This window comes from Carassius carassius, chromosome 20 (genome assembly GCF_963082965.1).
Source record: "Carassius carassius chromosome 20, fCarCar2.1, whole genome shotgun sequence".
NCBI lineage: Eukaryota > Metazoa > Chordata > Actinopteri > Cypriniformes > Cyprinidae > Carassius > Carassius carassius.
In genome coordinates, this window is record NC_081774.1 from 17,762,960 (window position 1) to 17,779,641 (window position 16,682).

The 16,682-nt window shown below is 36.6% G+C and overlaps 1 protein-coding gene across 5 annotated transcripts in view; it reads left to right on the forward strand.

Annotated features, from left to right (window-relative positions):
* The window catches only part of LOC132096545 (solute carrier family 12 member 7-like), a 38,225-nt gene that overhangs the window by 19,044 nt on the left and 2,499 nt on the right, over window positions 1-16,682 (forward strand). For 2 of the 5 annotated variants that reach the window (XM_059501973.1, XM_059501975.1), the window contains exons 5-24: window positions 502-556; window positions 662-792; window positions 1,020-1,255; window positions 1,748-1,965; window positions 2,157-2,321; window positions 7,106-7,204; window positions 7,323-7,380; window positions 7,491-7,665; window positions 7,862-7,980; window positions 8,531-8,629; window positions 9,259-9,378; window positions 9,463-9,567; window positions 9,661-9,829; window positions 10,930-11,125; window positions 11,392-11,561; window positions 11,650-11,781; window positions 14,319-14,426; window positions 14,624-14,734; window positions 16,158-16,327; window positions 16,458-16,472. In XM_059501973.1, the coding sequence (XP_059357956.1) occupies window positions 502-556; window positions 662-792; window positions 1,020-1,255; window positions 1,748-1,965; window positions 2,157-2,321; window positions 7,106-7,204; window positions 7,323-7,380; window positions 7,491-7,665; window positions 7,862-7,980; window positions 8,531-8,629; window positions 9,259-9,378; window positions 9,463-9,567; window positions 9,661-9,829; window positions 10,930-11,125; window positions 11,392-11,561; window positions 11,650-11,781; window positions 14,319-14,426; window positions 14,624-14,734; window positions 16,158-16,327; window positions 16,458-16,472 (2,651 nt within the window). The remainder of the gene's footprint in view (window positions 1-501; window positions 557-661; window positions 793-1,019; window positions 1,256-1,747; window positions 1,966-2,156; window positions 2,322-7,105; window positions 7,205-7,322; window positions 7,381-7,490; window positions 7,666-7,861; window positions 7,981-8,530; window positions 8,630-9,258; window positions 9,379-9,462; window positions 9,568-9,660; window positions 9,830-10,929; window positions 11,126-11,391; window positions 11,562-11,649; window positions 11,782-14,318; window positions 14,427-14,623; window positions 14,735-16,157; window positions 16,328-16,457; window positions 16,473-16,682) is intronic. The other 3 variants (XM_059501974.1, XM_059501976.1, XM_059501977.1) reach the window with 3 other exon arrangements.

The window sequence follows — 16,682 nt, forward strand, 5'->3', positions numbered from 1 at the left end:
TGACAGTTTGTTGTCAATCAACATGAATCAGAAAAACTTACCAGGGATCATTCAATATGGCAAACCTTTTGGGAAATCACTGGTTGTAAAAACAACAACAACAACAAAAATGGTTATTTATTTGTTCATTTGCTTTGCTAAGATTGTCCTGTGTTCACTGGTACCACAAATGTATCCACACAGTTGGTAAACATTTTTAAAAGATACTGTTTAAAATAGCTTTGGCAGCCCTGAAATATAAAAAAATATATTTAAAGAAAGATCTATAACAATTCAAACTAAAGGTGAATTCTAACAGAAAATAAAGTAAATTGAAAAACTTTTTTAATTGCCAATAGAAATAAAATATCCTAACCTTGCATCAAGTATATAGGTTTTTGTCTTTGGGTGTCTACATATGTTTGGCCATATGAGGTATCCTTAAAGCCTTTTTGATCATATATTTTCAACTGGAATTTAACAAAATATCTGTTTTACATGTGTCTTTTTTCTTATCTCTAGACTATGCTGACTGCAATTTCAATGAGTGCCATTGCCACTAATGGTGTAGTGCCTGGTATGATTTCAATCTCCTATGTCACTCTTTTATATAATATTTTTATCATTATTGACTCCATAATTGATTTTAAGTCAACGTGAATCTCTTTTCTTCCCACTTTAGCTGGTGGTTCATACTACATGATCTCCAGAGCATTAGGCCCAGAGTTTGGAGGTGCAGTGGGTTTGTGTGTCTACCTGGGCACCACATTTGCAGGTTCTATGTACATACTAGGAACCATGGAAATCTTTTTGGTGAGTCAAAACTTACAGACCAACATTAACAATTTCTTGCAAACAAAAACGGCACTCTTTCATCTCTACAGAAGAACTTGTGTCAGCACTGAACTAACACAAGTCAGCAGATTCTATCATTAACTTACCTTTTCATTGCTCTTGACATAACCTCAAAAATCATATTAGCTTCTGCATCCTCAGTGTGATAGCAATAACCCTTTCTCTTCTTTCATGCCCTGATACAGACATACATAATGCCCAATGCTGCTGTGTTTAAAGCAGAGACTGAAGAGCCAACTGGAATGCAAAATGACATGCGCATTTATGGGACATGCTGTTTAGTTATCATGACTCTGGTAGTGTTTGTTGGAGTGAAATATGTCAACAAGATGGCTTTGGTCTTCCTGTCCTGCGTAATGCTGTCAATTGTGGCCATCTATGCAGGGGTCATCCAATCTGCCATCAAGCCTCCCAATTCTCAGTGAGTAGTGCTGTATTTTTTTACATGGACATAAAACATTATGCTGCGTTCAAGTGTACAAATTTATCACATTTAAATTGGAAACATGACATGGAATTAGTCTTAAAAAAAAATTATATTGTTCACATAAAATTTTGAACAATAAACCAAAATAACTAAATGTGAATTCAAAATGAATGACATTGGATGGCCATGATGTTATATATGAATGACAGTATATATACGATAAAACTATATAGGATTCTGGCCTGGGCTACCTGGCGTGACATTACAATAAAACTGCATCTGCAAGTTTCTGGACACTTCATTTATTTTATTTTTTATTTTATTATTATTAATTTTTTTTATCTAAATGGGTCTACAAATGTGGCTTAGGATTTGAATAAAATATGCTACAGCTTAATTTACAATGTAAAAATTTACGATATATTGAATATGATGGTTCATACTATTTCAACACAAGTTAATTTCTGGTCTCTTTTGTACATCAAGACATCGAGTGTGTCTGCTAGGCAACCGCACCTTGCAAAATTCGAGGTTTGACAAGTGTGACAAAACAGAGCTCATCAACAACGTGACCACCCCCACCCAGCTGTGGAAGCTTTTTTGTATAGGTGGCATTGAAAATGCAACATGTGATGATTACTTCACCCATAACAATTTAACAGAGATTCAAGCTGTTCGTGGCTTGCTCAGCGGGGTCATATCAGGTGAATACTCAAATAAAATTACACTTCAAGCTATACAAATATAATTTAACTACAAATTAGTTGAACACCACAAGATTTCATGATGATAACAAAATTAAATTGTTTGTTTGTTTGTTTTATAACCTGATGCATTTTGACAAAGTTTTCAATTTAGGTTGCTCAGTGTTTTACTGTAATAATGTTTCTCCTAGATAACATGTGGGGACACTATGGACAATACAAAGGCATAGTGGAGCAGGAGGGACAGAGTTCAGAACAAGCTTCAGATAACAAAAAACCGCCTCCATATTATGTTCTCAATGATGTCACTACCTTCTTCACCCTTCTGGTTGGAATCTACTTTCCTTCAGTTACAGGTATTTTAAACCTGTATGACTTTCTTTTTTTCTTTCATTTAGGTGAATTTTTGCAGGACTGGTGAATTTCAAGTTCCAAAATGACAAAATCACCATATTATGATTATGATCAACTCCACAGTGACATGAAGCATGGAAAAGTGACTAGAAGGCCAACATTTTTCATTTAAATCTATCTGGTTTCATAATATTTCATAGGCTTTACATAAAAAAAAAATATTATTATTATTTTTTTTTTCAAGTGTAACTGTAGCAAAAATGTCAGCGCTCTAACAAGAGCTGTAAGCTGAATACATAAATGACAATTGCTGCCAAATACAAATAATTGCATAAAGAATTCAAACTCAGAACAGAAACAGAAAATGGATGTAATGAAGATCAAGTTCCAGTGAAATATCTTTACAATCCTCTAGTACGCCTTTAAGTCCATCATTATGTGTGGATTTTGAGTGGCAGGTTGTAGGGTGTGACACTGTCTGAAATAGACAGTTTAGTTTATAGTTACAGTTTGTCTTTTCCATTTGTTATGTAAAAACAATAATGTTTATAAAAGCCAAAAATGTGAGCAGTATATGAGCCCTTCACAATGTTACCTGTGCTTCTGTGTATTTATTTATTTTTTTTTAATATTGTTTTGGCTACAAATGACTAAAGACAGAACTTTTTTACCTTCTTCGATTACAAACGATAGGATTCATCTGCAGGTTTAGTTTCAGTGGTTTTTGGGTAAATATTCACTTCATCGAGTGCTCTTTTTGTTCTTTTGGTATTAGGTTTTGTAGAGAGAGAAACCTCTTCAAATGTTTCAAAGTGTGATTGATCTGTGAGAATGATTCAGATGGAATTGCAAACTATTGGCTGATTATATAGAAGAAACTAAGTCAAAAGAGAGATTCTGTGTAACATTGTGTAAAATTGTTGATATATTGAAAGACATTGTGCCTAATACATCAAATAGCTTTACTACAAAAAACTGTGTGGTTTAAAAACGAACAACAATGCTGAAAAGTTCAGTTAAACTATTTGCTGTGTAAAAAGTGCATTAAACAGACCTGCCAACATGTACACAATTTTAGTACTCTGCACGCATTTTGACCCATAAGTACGACGATTCGCTGCTCTCTAGGTACGCATTTTGTTGCGTCTCGCATTTCGCCGATTTCAGTTTCTATGCAATCTATGACGCTGATTCTGCCGCTGATCCACAGCGCGTAAGTGGAGTGAAAAGCTTTCGGCCAATCAGAGCGGTGCATGTTAACCCGCCGCCCACCTGCCCCTCCTATCCACAAACTTAGTTGGCAGTTAGAAAAGTGGTGGAATGGCTTAAAATCTAGAAGGTTTTAGACAGGCCAGGTGGTGATTAACGTAAGATAAAGGTTACACTGCTTCCTCAGGTCCCCCAAGGTCTGGAATCAGTCCTTCTCCACAATCTTCCTCAGGGTCCGGTCACCTCTTCTCGTTGTGCAGCGTTTTTTTGCCACACTTTTTCCTTCCCACAGACTTCCCAATGAGGTGCCTTGATACAGCACTCTGGGAACAGCCTATTCGTTCAGAAATTTCTTTCTGTGTCTTACCCTCTCGCTTGAGGGTGTCAATGATGGCCTTCTGGACAGCAGTCAGGTCGGCAGTCTTACCCATGATTGTGGTTTTGAGTAATGAACCAGGCTGGGTTCCATCTGGGACCCATCTCCTGATAACCCCGAAAAGAACTTCAATTACACTTTAAGTTTTGATCATACAGATAAGAGCAAAATCGAACCTCTAAAGGGTCTACTTTTATTTGTATACAGACATAATAACAACAAAACTTTGTGCACTTATAAAATAAAGATAACAAACAAGGTGTGCTGTCTGCAGCCTTTGTTTGCGCTGACATTCATTTACAAACACGTCATTAAAATGAACTGTAACTCAGTGAATACTCAACGAAGAGACATAAGAGAGATATCTATAGAAAGCTTGACATGTCTACTTTTAAACTAAACAAGTGCTGCCGAAAACAAATATTCTGTGATAAAGTAATCCATATGAAAACAAAGCGATGTCCGTTTTTCACATCTCCCTTCATTATCTTCTAATTCGACAAAGCCCCCGCACTGAACGCTCTTTTCAGATTCTAATGTGAAATAAAGTTTTTATTTTTATTTTACTGTTTGCTTCGCGATGAGAGGAATAAGATCTAATTCACCCCAAAATGTGATTTGGTTGAGTATTTGAGATTTGGATTTCCTCAGAAAAAAAGAATGAAGCAATTTATTCAGCAGAGATAATAAACATTAGTAAGTCTCGTATTATTTATTTATATACTTGTACTAGTTTTCACATAACGTGTAAACATTTTACTAGTTAGACTTTTTCCAAACTATAATTCCTGACTAAATGTATAATCAAGTGAAACATTATGAAGTTTCAATAACAATATGCAATACTATACCATTCAAAAGCTTGATGTAAATAATATAAATGTAACAAATAAATGTAACTGTAACAAATGTAACAAACAATGCTGTTCTTTCAATTTATTCCCCCGAAAAAACCTGAAAAAAAAATATATATATTCTCCGCTCTTTTCAACATTAATAATAATCTATTAATATGAGCACAGAGATGTTTAGTTCTCTGGTGACAAGAAAAGTCATGATTGCCTCCAAAGGCAGCATTTGTTACAAAGAGACTTTCACTGATGCACTACTTAAAAAAAGCCAAATCTGCAACCTTTAACAAGTTAAACAATGAAAAAGTTTGTTTGTTTTTAGCAAACTGATTTTGATATTGATAACTGCTGGTTTTGCACATTTATTAATATTTTGATTTATTTATTTACAACCCGAATTCCGGAAAAGTTGGGACGTTTTTTAAATTTTAATAAAATGAAAACTAAAAGACTTTCAAATCACATGAGCCAATATTTTATTCACAATAGAACATAGATAACATAGCAAATGTTTAAACTGAGAAAGTTTACAATTTTTTGCACAAAATGAGCTCATTTCAATTTTGGTTTCTGCTACAGGTCTCAAAATAGTTGGGACGGGGGCATGTTTACCATGGTGTAGCATCTCCTTTTCTTTTCAAAACAGTTTGAAGACGTCTGGGCATTGAGGCTATGAGTTGCTGGAGTTTTGCTGTTGGAATTTGGTCCCATTCTTGCCTTATATAGATTTCCAGCTGCTGAAGAGTTCGTGGTCGTCTTTGACGTATTTTTCGTTTAATGATGCACCAAATGTTCTCTATAGGTGAAAGATCTGGACTGCAGGCAGGCCAGGTTAGCACCCGGACTCTTCTACGACGAAGCCATGCTGTTGTTATAGCTGCAGTATGTGGTTTTGCATTGTCCTGCTGAAATAAACAAGGCCTTCCCTGAAATAGACATTGTTTGGAGGGAAGCATATGTTGCTCTAAAACCTTTATATACCTTTCAGCATTCACAGAGCCTTCCAAAACATGCAAGCTGCCCATACCGTATGCACTTATGCACCCCCATACCATCAGAGATGCTGGCTTTTGAACTGAACGCTGATAACATGCTGGAAGGTCTCCCTCCTCTTTAGCCCGGAGGACACGGCGTCCGTGATTTCCAACAAGAATGTCAAATTTGGACTCGTCTGACCATAAAACACTATTCCACTTTGAAATAGTCCATTTTAAATGAGCCTTGGCCCACAGGACACGACGGCGCTTCTGGACCATGTTCACATATGGCTTCCTTTTTGCATGATAGAGCTTTAGTTGGCATCTGCTGATGGCACGGCGGATTGTGTTTACCGACAGTGGTTTCTGAAAGTATTCCTGGGCCCATTTAGTAATGTCATTGACACAATCATGCCGATGAGTGATGCAGTGTCGTCTGAGAGCCCGAAGACCACGGGCATCCAATAAAGGTCTCCGGCCTTGTCCCTTACGCACAGAGATTTCTCCAGTTTCTCTGAATCTTTTGATGATGTTATGCACTGTAGATGATGAGATTTGCAAAGCCTTTGCAATTTGACGTTGAGGAACATTGTTTTTAAAGTTTTCCACAATTTTTTTACGCAGTCTTTCACAGATTGGAGAGCCTCTGCCCATCTTTACTTCTGAGAGACTCTGCTTCTCTAAGACAAAGCTTTTATAGCTAATCATGTTACAGACCTGATATCAATTAACTTAATTAATCACTAGATGTTCTCCCAGCTGAATCTTTTCAAAACTGCTTGCTTCTTTAGCCATTTGTTGCCCCCGTGCCAACTTTTTTGAGACCTGTAGCAGGCATTCAATTTTAAATGAGCTAATTAAGTGGATAAAAGTGTAAAATTTCTCAGTTTAAACATTTGCTACGTTATCTATGTTCTATTGTGAATAAAATATTGGCTCATGTGATTTGAAATTCCTTTAGTTTTCATTTTATTAAAATTTAAAAAACGTCCCAACTTTTCCGGAATTCGGGTTGTAGAAAGAATGTCCTCAGTTTACTTTTATTTCTGACAAGATTTTCAGGTGGAAGAAGTTTCCATGGGCTATGCCTCCTGTACAAAATGTTCGGAGTGATTGCAGTAATTGTATAACATTTATAGTCTACTTGTATATGTTATGGAGTAACTAATAAATCTTAATTAGTGAAAGGATATTATGTGTATAATATGTATTATAGTGTTAGTTATCTCATAGGTTTCTCACAGGTGTGTGTGCAACGGTGGAGAATACATTCACGTGCGTGTGGGGGTGGGGGGGCGGTGTTGTAGTACTCATAAAATTTCTTCAAGGTTGGCAGGTATGCATTAAATGTTTTTTTCCCTTGATTTTCATAGGAATCATGGCTGGGTCGAACAGGTCTGGAGATATTCGAGACCCTCAGAGGTCCATTCCCACTGGGACCATAATGGCTATTGCAACCACCTCCATTATCTGTATCTTTCTGCAAAAACCTAAGCCTCTTGGGAAATAATTTTAATCAGTTAGTTACGTAAACAATTTTATAATGAATTATTTGACAAGTCAGATGAATACCTTAATTTGGCTAAACAGACCTTTCCTGTGTGGTGTTATTCGGAGCATGTATTGAAGGTGTTGTACTCCGAGACAAGTAAGTGCTGTTTGGTAATAACTGTGGTTTACAAAAATGCTTGCTAAATCAGTTCAGTTTTAATATTCTTCCTGTTTTTGCGTGTTTTTGCATGCTTGGTTTCGTAATAGGTATGGCAAGTCAGTTAAAGGGACTCTAGCTGTTGCAACATTAGCTTGGCCATCTTCATGGGTGATTGTGATTGGCTCATTTTTCTCCTGTTGTGGTGCGGGGCTACAGAGCCTCACCGGTGCTCCCAGGATCCTTCAGGCTATAGCTCGAGATGGCATCATGCCATTCTTACAGGTAACAACATGCTCTGATCCTTTCCTTTGTGATATTTTATTAAATAAAGACACATTTACATGTCCTGAGGCACAGTTCTGTTTGAATTGTTCTTACTTACAAAAAATATATAGAAAGAAATTAGTGAAAGTTTGCAAAACACTTGACAAAATTGTCTTGACTATGAAGACTAACATGTCCTACTTCTTACTGGTAGGTGTTTGGTCATAGCAAATCTAATGGTGAGCCAACCTGGGCCTTACTCCTAACAGCAGCAATCTGTGAGATTGGGATCCTCATTGGATCCCTGGATCATGTTGCTCCCATCCTGTCAATGTGAGTGTGTTCTCATTGCTTTCACATCTTTACTATGTGACATAACCAGGTCCGGCGCCACTATATATTGATAATATTGATAATAATAATTGTTTTTTGAATGGCAAATAATCATATTAGAATGATTTCTGAAGATCATGTGACTCTGAAGACTGGAGTAATGTAGCTGAAAATTTGGCTTTGATCACAGGAATAAATAACATTTATAACAAATATATTCAAAAAGAAGGCAGTTATTTTAAATAGTTAAAATATTTCACAATATTACTGTTTTTGCTGTATTTTTGATCAAATAAATGCAGGCTTGGTGAGCAGAAGAGAATTCTGTAAAAACTTTACAAGTCAAAGGTTTTTGAACCGGAAGATTTTTAGTGTAGGTTTTATCCATTTTTATTTCAGTTTAAGATTTAGTTATTTTGGTCAATTTTAGCAGAAGTTAAACTAAATTAAAAAAATTAAAAAAAAAGTTAACATTTATTTTATTTCAATAACCAAATTGTTTTAGTTGTAGTTAACTATAAAAGCCCTGCTTCCAATTTCTACTTTGCAGGTTTTTCTTGATGTGTTACCTTTTTGTAAACTTGGCCTGTGCTGTCCAAACGCTTCTACGTACCCCAAACTGGAGGCCAAGATTCAAGTTCTACCACTGGTGAGTAACACTTTATGATTATTAGAGCAACAAGTCAAGTCACCTTTATTTGTACTGCACTTTATACAATACAGATTGCTTTAAAGCAGCTTTATTAGCATAAATAGGAAAATAATGATTCAAAAGTGCAAACAGAGATCAATTCTGCTCTAAAGCAGCTCTAAGAAAAACAATAGTGTCTTTGTTCAGCTGAGGTCAGTTCAGTGTTGATTCAGTTCCATTTAATAACTGTGTAAAGAGTATCAGTTATGAAAGTAGATCAATTTAGCTTTAAAGCAGTCCTTTAGAAAACAGTGATGTCATAAGACCAGCCTTGAATAAAAAAATAGTATAAATAGTTTATGCAACCGGCCCAGTTGACATCCAACAATGTCAGAATGGTCAATACAACAAAAGCAACAGTGGCAAGGAACCCCAAAACCATTGGTAACAAAAATGGAGAGAAAGGAAACCTACTTGCTTACAAATTCATGCTGTTACATTGGTTTTACATTAACCAAACAAGTGTAGTGTAATACCTATTAGTTCCATCTGCATGTAAATTGAGGTAAAATGGACCAGTCTGAGTTAATGTTTGATTGTGTGAATTACCATTAATTGCACCATTGGATTTGTTTAAATGTCTGCAGGTCCCTCTCTTTTCTTGGGATGAGCCTGAGTCTGTCCCTCATGTTTGTCTCATCTTGGTATTATGCTTTGGTTGTCATACTGTTTTCTGGATGCATCTACAAGTACATTGAATACAGAGGGTAAGCAAGTGTCCATAATATTCGTCGTTTTTTTTTTTTAAAGCAAAATGTTCTATATTAACTCTTCATTTTATTTCGCCTCAGGGCAGAGAAGGAATGGGGAGATGGGATTCGAGGATTATCCCTTAATGCAGCTCAATATGCCTTAATAAAATTGGAGGAGGCGCCACCTCACACCAAGAACTGGAGGTGAGCATCCAGAAGAATCCAGTGCTGTGTACAAGCTTCTTCATACTTGACAGAATCTAAGAACAAATATTTCAAATGTAACTCATCTTCCAGACCTCAGCTGCTGGTGCTCCTGAAGTTGGACTCTGACTTGGGGGTAAAACATCCACGTCTGCTTTCCTTTACCTCACAGCTGAAGGCTGGGAAAGGCCTGACCATCGTCTGCTCAGTGCTGGAGGGCACCTACATGGCTCGTGAGGCAGATGCGAAGCTCTCTGAAAAGGTAAAGACATACAGTTAAAGCCAAGCTTCTTTGTCTTTAATAGAAAAGCTAATTTGGTTTTAGCTTTGACAACTAAATAGCATTCTTTGAAGTTATTGCGTATTGCAAGGTTTCCCAAACAGTGGCTCATAAATGAAACACAGTGCATTATTAAAATGATTAAATATATATTTTTTATTTTACAGTATAATTGTAATTTACAGCTATAATAAATGTGTCTCCATTGGTATAATTTGAGTTAAAACATACCTCTGCTACTAATAATGATAATAATAATGAACATGTCAATGTGTTGTTAAATGTTTTGAAATATTAACTTAAAATCTCTGGGCAAAAACATTTGGGAACCCCTGGCACTTTCTCAATTCCAGTGAATTCAAGGGGAAGTAATTGCTGTACCAATACTTGCAGCAAATGTTAAGGGAAAAAAATATTTTTTTTAAAAAGTAATTTTTCAAAAAAAAAAATTTTTACCTTGCCTTTCAGAACCACTTATAACCACAAGAAAATAATAAATGCAATACCAAATGTAGAGGTTTTTCATTATATATACTGTATATACAGCAAAAAAATAATAATTATGTAATGTTAAAAACAAAAAGTAAAACAAACAAGGGCTTTTCTACATAACTACAATGCCCCCATTCTAAAATGCTGGCAATATTTTATGTTGTCAAATTAGGCAATTTAGGGCTTATAGTACACAAAGAATATAGTATAGAATTCACATAGAAATCTCACAGAAGGGTTGCTGGCTCAAACCTTGCAAAAAAACAAGCCATGACCATTGTGCCCTTGAGTAAGACACGTAACTGCAGGTTGCTCAAGAGTGAAAGGCCTTGTAATAAGTTATGGCTTATGCAGACATTGTATGACAGTCACAAAACAAATTTGAATCACTGAAGTAAATTTTTTTGTCATTTTGTTAAATGAAGCTCAGGGGTTAGTAGTGATTAAACATAAATGTATGTTGCCTTTCTAACAGCATTTGTATGCATCTCAGCTTATGTCAGTACTTAATACTTAATGTCAAACTGAAAATTATTCAACATTGTCAACTTACTAACATTACCTTGTTTTTTTCTTCTTCTTCTACACAGAATATCAAAGCAGCCATGGCAAAGGAGAAAACAAAGGGTTTCTGTCATGTGGTGGTGTCCTCTAACCAGCGGGATGGTTTCTCTCACCTGATCCAGTCTGCAGGCCTGGGTGGCATGAAACACAATTCAGTGCTGATGGCCTGGCCCGCAAACTGGAAACAAGCCGAGAGCTCCCTCTCCTGGAAGAACTTTATTGGTGCGTATGTGTCATTTTCTGATGCTAAGCTGCCATAAAGTCAGATAACCATCTTAAGGCAATGAGGTCATGGATTGTTAATGAAGATTATAATAATAATAACTTTTGTAGGCTTTAGGTCTCAAAGTTCCAAAAACGCTGCAATATTACAATAATTCCACATCATTTTAGATCAGTTTGTGAAATGTATTTGTGAAAACGGTGCAGTAAAGTAAATATCAGTCAGTTTGACAAAATAGTAAAAACTTAAATGATTTGTCCCAAAGACACCGTCAGAGAGACAACAGCTGCCCACCAGGCCCTGTTAGTGGCTAAAAACATCGATAAATTTCCCGCATACCAGGACCGGTTAGCTGAGGGTACTATTGATGTCTGGTGGATTGTCCATGATGGTGGTCTCCTCATGCTTCTTCCATTCCTGCTCCGCCAGCACAAGGTAACACAATGTCTGACACAGAAAACAGATCTTTTTTTTTTACCAGTAGTTATCAAGACAGTGCTTTTCTCTCCCTGAAATCATATAGGTTTGGAGAAGGTGTAAGATGAGGATCTTCACAGTGGCTCAGATAGATGACAACAGCATCCAGATGAAGAAAGACCTACAGATGTTCTTGTACCATCTGCGTCTTGATGCAAAGGTGGAAGTTGTGGAAATGGTGAGATACAATTTTTATCTGGATTACCTTAAAATAAATTAAAATGGTTTAATAATAAATCTTTTTAATTAAAAGGGTTGCACGACTACTGATTTCTGCTGGTCGATTTCTTATTTAAAAAATACTCGAGTTACTCGACTACTCGTGGTTCTTGCTACTGAAAATAAAAAGACATGAAATAATTCTTATAGCCTGATGCAACAATTACATATTTACACTGAACTAAATTATAAACGCAACACTTGTTTTGGCCCCCTTTTCCATGAGCTGAACTCAAAGATCTAAGACTTTTTCTATGTACACAAAAGGCCTTTACAGAGATAATCCAAACAATTGGCATTCAGACTGCAGGAATGTCCACCAGAGCTGTTGCCCATGAATTAAAAATTCTCTACCATAAGCCACCTCTAAAGGCGCTTCAGAGAATTTGGCAGTACATCCAACCGTTCTCACAACTGCAGATCATGTGTAACCATACCAGCCCAGGACCTCCACTACAAGCATCTTCATCTCCAAGATCATCTGAGACCAGCCACCCGGACAGCTGCTGCAACAATCGGTTTGCATAACCAAAGAATTTCTGCACAAACTGTCAGAAACCAGCATGACCTTCATCCTCATTGGGGTCTCGACCTGACTGCAGTTAGTCGTCATAACCGACTTGAGTGGGCAAATGCTCACATTCGATGGAGTCTGGCACTTTGGAGAGGTGTTCTCTTCACGGATGAATCCTGGTTTTCATTGTACAGGGCAGATGGCAGACAGTGTGTATGGTGTCGTGTGGGTGAGCGGATTGTTGATCTCAACGTTGTTGATCACGTGGCCCATGGTGGCGGTGGGGTTGTGGTATGGGCAGGCGTATGTTGTGGACAACTAACACAGGTGCATTTTGTTGATGGCATTTTGAATGCAAATTTGAGGCAAATGGTGGACACACCAGACACTGACTGGTTTTCTGACCCCCCTGGACCCCCCAATACAGTAAAACTGCACATTTTAGAGTGGCCTATTATTGTGGCCAGCCTAAGGCACACCTGTGCAATAACCATGCTGTCTAATCAGAATCTTGATATGCCACACCAGTGAGGAGGATGGATTATCTCTGCAAAGGAGAAGTGCTCAATAACACCGATTTAGACAGATTTGTGAACAATATTTGAGAGAAATAGGACTTTTGTGTACATAGAAAAAGTCTTAGATCTTTGAGTTCAGGTCATTAAAAAGGGGGGCAAAAACAAAAGTATTGTTCATAATTTTGTTCAGTGTAAATTGTGTAAACTTTATAATTATGACATTACATATTGAAATTTTCATGTAACAGTCAGTATTTGTATCTGTAACAATCACATAAGTATTTATATCTGCATTCCTATAAAACCAGGTGGAACATCCTACATCTTTTTATTTCATAGTTATCACTGAACAAGTATGCCATGTTAAACTAAAATGATTAATTTCTAAAAATATATTTATCATGCAAGCAGAGAGATATTATGACAAATGTTTAGTGATCATTTTAACACGACTGAATCAATTCAGTGCGCCCATTTTCATTGCGCAGAACTCTTTAAGCGAGTCTTTTTTTGAACTTCACTAAACAAAAGTGCGTGTGCCACGCAAACCAGCAAAAGATAAAGATGCAAACATGTACACAAAGTAGAAAATGTATATGTATCTAAGTTGATTATTGGCCTACTCTTGAGAGAGAACTGGTTTGGTTTTTGAGAGTTTGATTGGTGAGCGTGCTGTGCTTATTCCATTCATTCGTATCATATCGTAGCCTAAGGTTTAAATCATTTGCCTTTTAAATATATAAAAATAATAGAATGTTTATGATGTATTATTATAGGTGATATTACTCAAGCCAAGCTTTGATTTCTGAGAGATGCACGGCGAGGCAACAGCAATGCGGTGTTTGATTTGCCCTCTTTTCATTCATAAAGTTTGCATTCATTCACATCACACTCTATTGCGTAACTTTAGAGGTCTGTGTAAAATATTGCGCTGAACCCCAGGCTCAACCATTATCTAACAAACACCAGACTGTGCCAGCCTCAGCCGAATATTCAAGCAAAATTATTCCTTGTCCAATATTCTTTTTGAAGCCATTATCCATGCCATTCTGAATAAGGTATTCGGCTTCAGGCACACCCCTAATTATTACATTAAATATGTTCATTTTACATGCAACATAGATAAAGTCATAGAAAGTAACAGCTACACGCAATATTGTAGTTCTAAAATTCACGTCGTACTAGCAAATTCTGTGCATGTATTATGGTTAATGCATGCTTGAGTAGTTGATTGTTTCCGAGAGCGCCGACTAGTGGTTGAAGTAGTCGATCACACGACTACTCGACTAGTCTATGAAATCCCTAATAATTAATCGGTTTACCTTTTAATAAATTAAACCCATTTTGATAAATAAAATATATGTATAGTATAGTACAGTATTGTATAGTATTGTATAGTATTATGTGTGGTGAAAAGTTTGCAAGATACTGGAATTTAACTTTTAATTGTAACTTTCTTTGTAGCATGCAGGCGATATTTCGGCCTTCACCTATGAGAAGACGCTTGTGATGGAGCAACGCTCTCAAATGCTGAAGCAGATGCAGCTTTCTAAAACGGAACGAGAGAGAGAGGTATTATTTATCTGGCAATCCATTCTTTTCTTATTGCTTGTTATTATGGGACTGTATGGGGTAAAAATCAATTTGTTTGCAGTCAATACACATGCAGAGTCATAAGTTTTCGATTCAGTTGTTAGGACTCTGTTTTACATGAGGCCTCTTCCTCCTACTTAACAATTTTGGATTATTTTCTATGTGGCGACTGCCAGATTCAAAGCATCTCAGATGAATCCCGGAATTCCATTAGGAGGAAGCCCTGCAGAGAGAAACCAACTCAAAGCAACAAGTTTCAAGTGCCAACTATAATTCTGGACGAGGAGGTATCTCAGGGGTTTACCTCTTACTGATCCTAAATGTTTACTCTCTGTCAATGCTACTAGCACCAGATAACCATCCTGTCACCCTCTCCTGAACCATTCCATCCAAACAATCTCTTTTCCACTGTGACTGGTACCTGAGCTGGAGCTGTGGGAGTTGTGCACACTAACATCACTGGTCATTTTTGTATGTAAAAGCGCAGTTCCAGGTTGGGCACCATCTCTGACACTGTGGAAAGCCCCTGTGGAAAAGCAGTAATCCCTTCACACTGTGAGACGTGACAGAGCCACAGCTTTCACCAATGGCTGCCATTTGCAGCTGTAATTATGCTATGAAAATTTTGGAATTATTTAGCAATAAGCATAACATGGCAATGAAATGACTGTGGCACTGAAAATGTAATGCTTTCATTTATTTACAGCATGTCTGCATGTCATTATGGAGCATGAGAGTGTCTCGATACTGAGTTTTGAGTGAAAATGTTTGCAACTCCACTAATTCTTCTTCTTTATTGTAAGATTTATTTAATCAAACTACGCTACCATTCAAAAGTTTGGGGTTTTGTTCGAATTTTAATAATAAATAAATTTTCTATTTGAATATATTTTAAAATGTAATTTATTCCTGTTATGCATAGCTACATTTTCAGAAACATTACTCCAGTCTTTACTAGTGTCACACGATCCTTCAGAAATCATTATAATATAATACATAAGTGCTCAAAAAACGTGTCTTAATTACTAATGCTAATAATATAATATTATATAAATTTCTTATATTTATAAAAATGTGATTTTAATTTTAATTTAATTTTAATTTTTTGATTTGATTTAAATCACATTTTAAAAATGTGATTAAATTTTTTTTTATAATTCTTAAGACAAATATGTTCAAAGCAGAAGAGAGACAATATGGAACATTATAGATCTCTTTTAGTATCACTTTAGATCGATTTAGTGCATCCTGTCTGATAAGAAGTATTACATTTTTTATTTATCATACTGACACCAAACTTTTGAACAGTAGTGTATTTGTTTGCTTACTTTTGTGTTATGTATTGAAGAGTTTTTGGTTATTTACTCCGTGGTCAGTCTAGTTACTAATCCATAGTTTGTTTCTGTTTGTGGATATTGCAACATGCCCACAACATTCATTCCCTGCTTAAAAGATCAGCATAACTGATGTGCTGGTGGTAGCTTATCCAGTAAGGCCTTCCTGGTCAACCACCTTGATCAGCAAGCACACCAAACCAGCATAAACCAGCCTGGACCACCAAGGAAATTTCCTTGGCCCCTGCTGATCTTTTCAGTGGGTCTTTTAACAAAGTTTGTCTATCTAGGTCCTGCCAGTCTGCTATCCAATGGCATTTTCAGTGAACATTAATGAAGTTTGTTGTTGTAATCAGGGTGTGTCTTGCTCTTTCAGGCTCAGCTGATTCATGACAGGAACACTAAGTCACATGCCACTCTGAACGACAAGGTCACACCAACTTCTGACCGAGTCCATATGACCTGGACTAAAGAAAAGCTGATTGGTGAGAGAAACCGCCATCGGGAGGCTCACATGACTGTGCGGGATATCTTCAATATGAAACCGTAAGTTCAATAAAGACCGTTAATCAGTAAAAAGTAAATTTTGCATTTCATCTGAATCTGTTTTATCATGTTTCAAAATAAAAAAAGTTTGGCTTCTTTCATGCTAAGAAATTTTGTTTTGTCCTTCCAGAGAGTGGGAGAATCTGTAAGTTTCTTTGACTTTTGTGCAAGCGTCTTCATTAGTTGTCTGGTCTGTGTTACAGTAGTAGATATAAACAGGATGTGTTGCATGTGTGTCACACTAAACATGCGGCATGAATTGGTGTGTGTCTCTGTGTGTGGCCTGCTTAAGTCAGTGTGAGTCACAGTCATGGCATGTGTCAGCATGAAGCATTGTGACATAGATGTTTCTGTT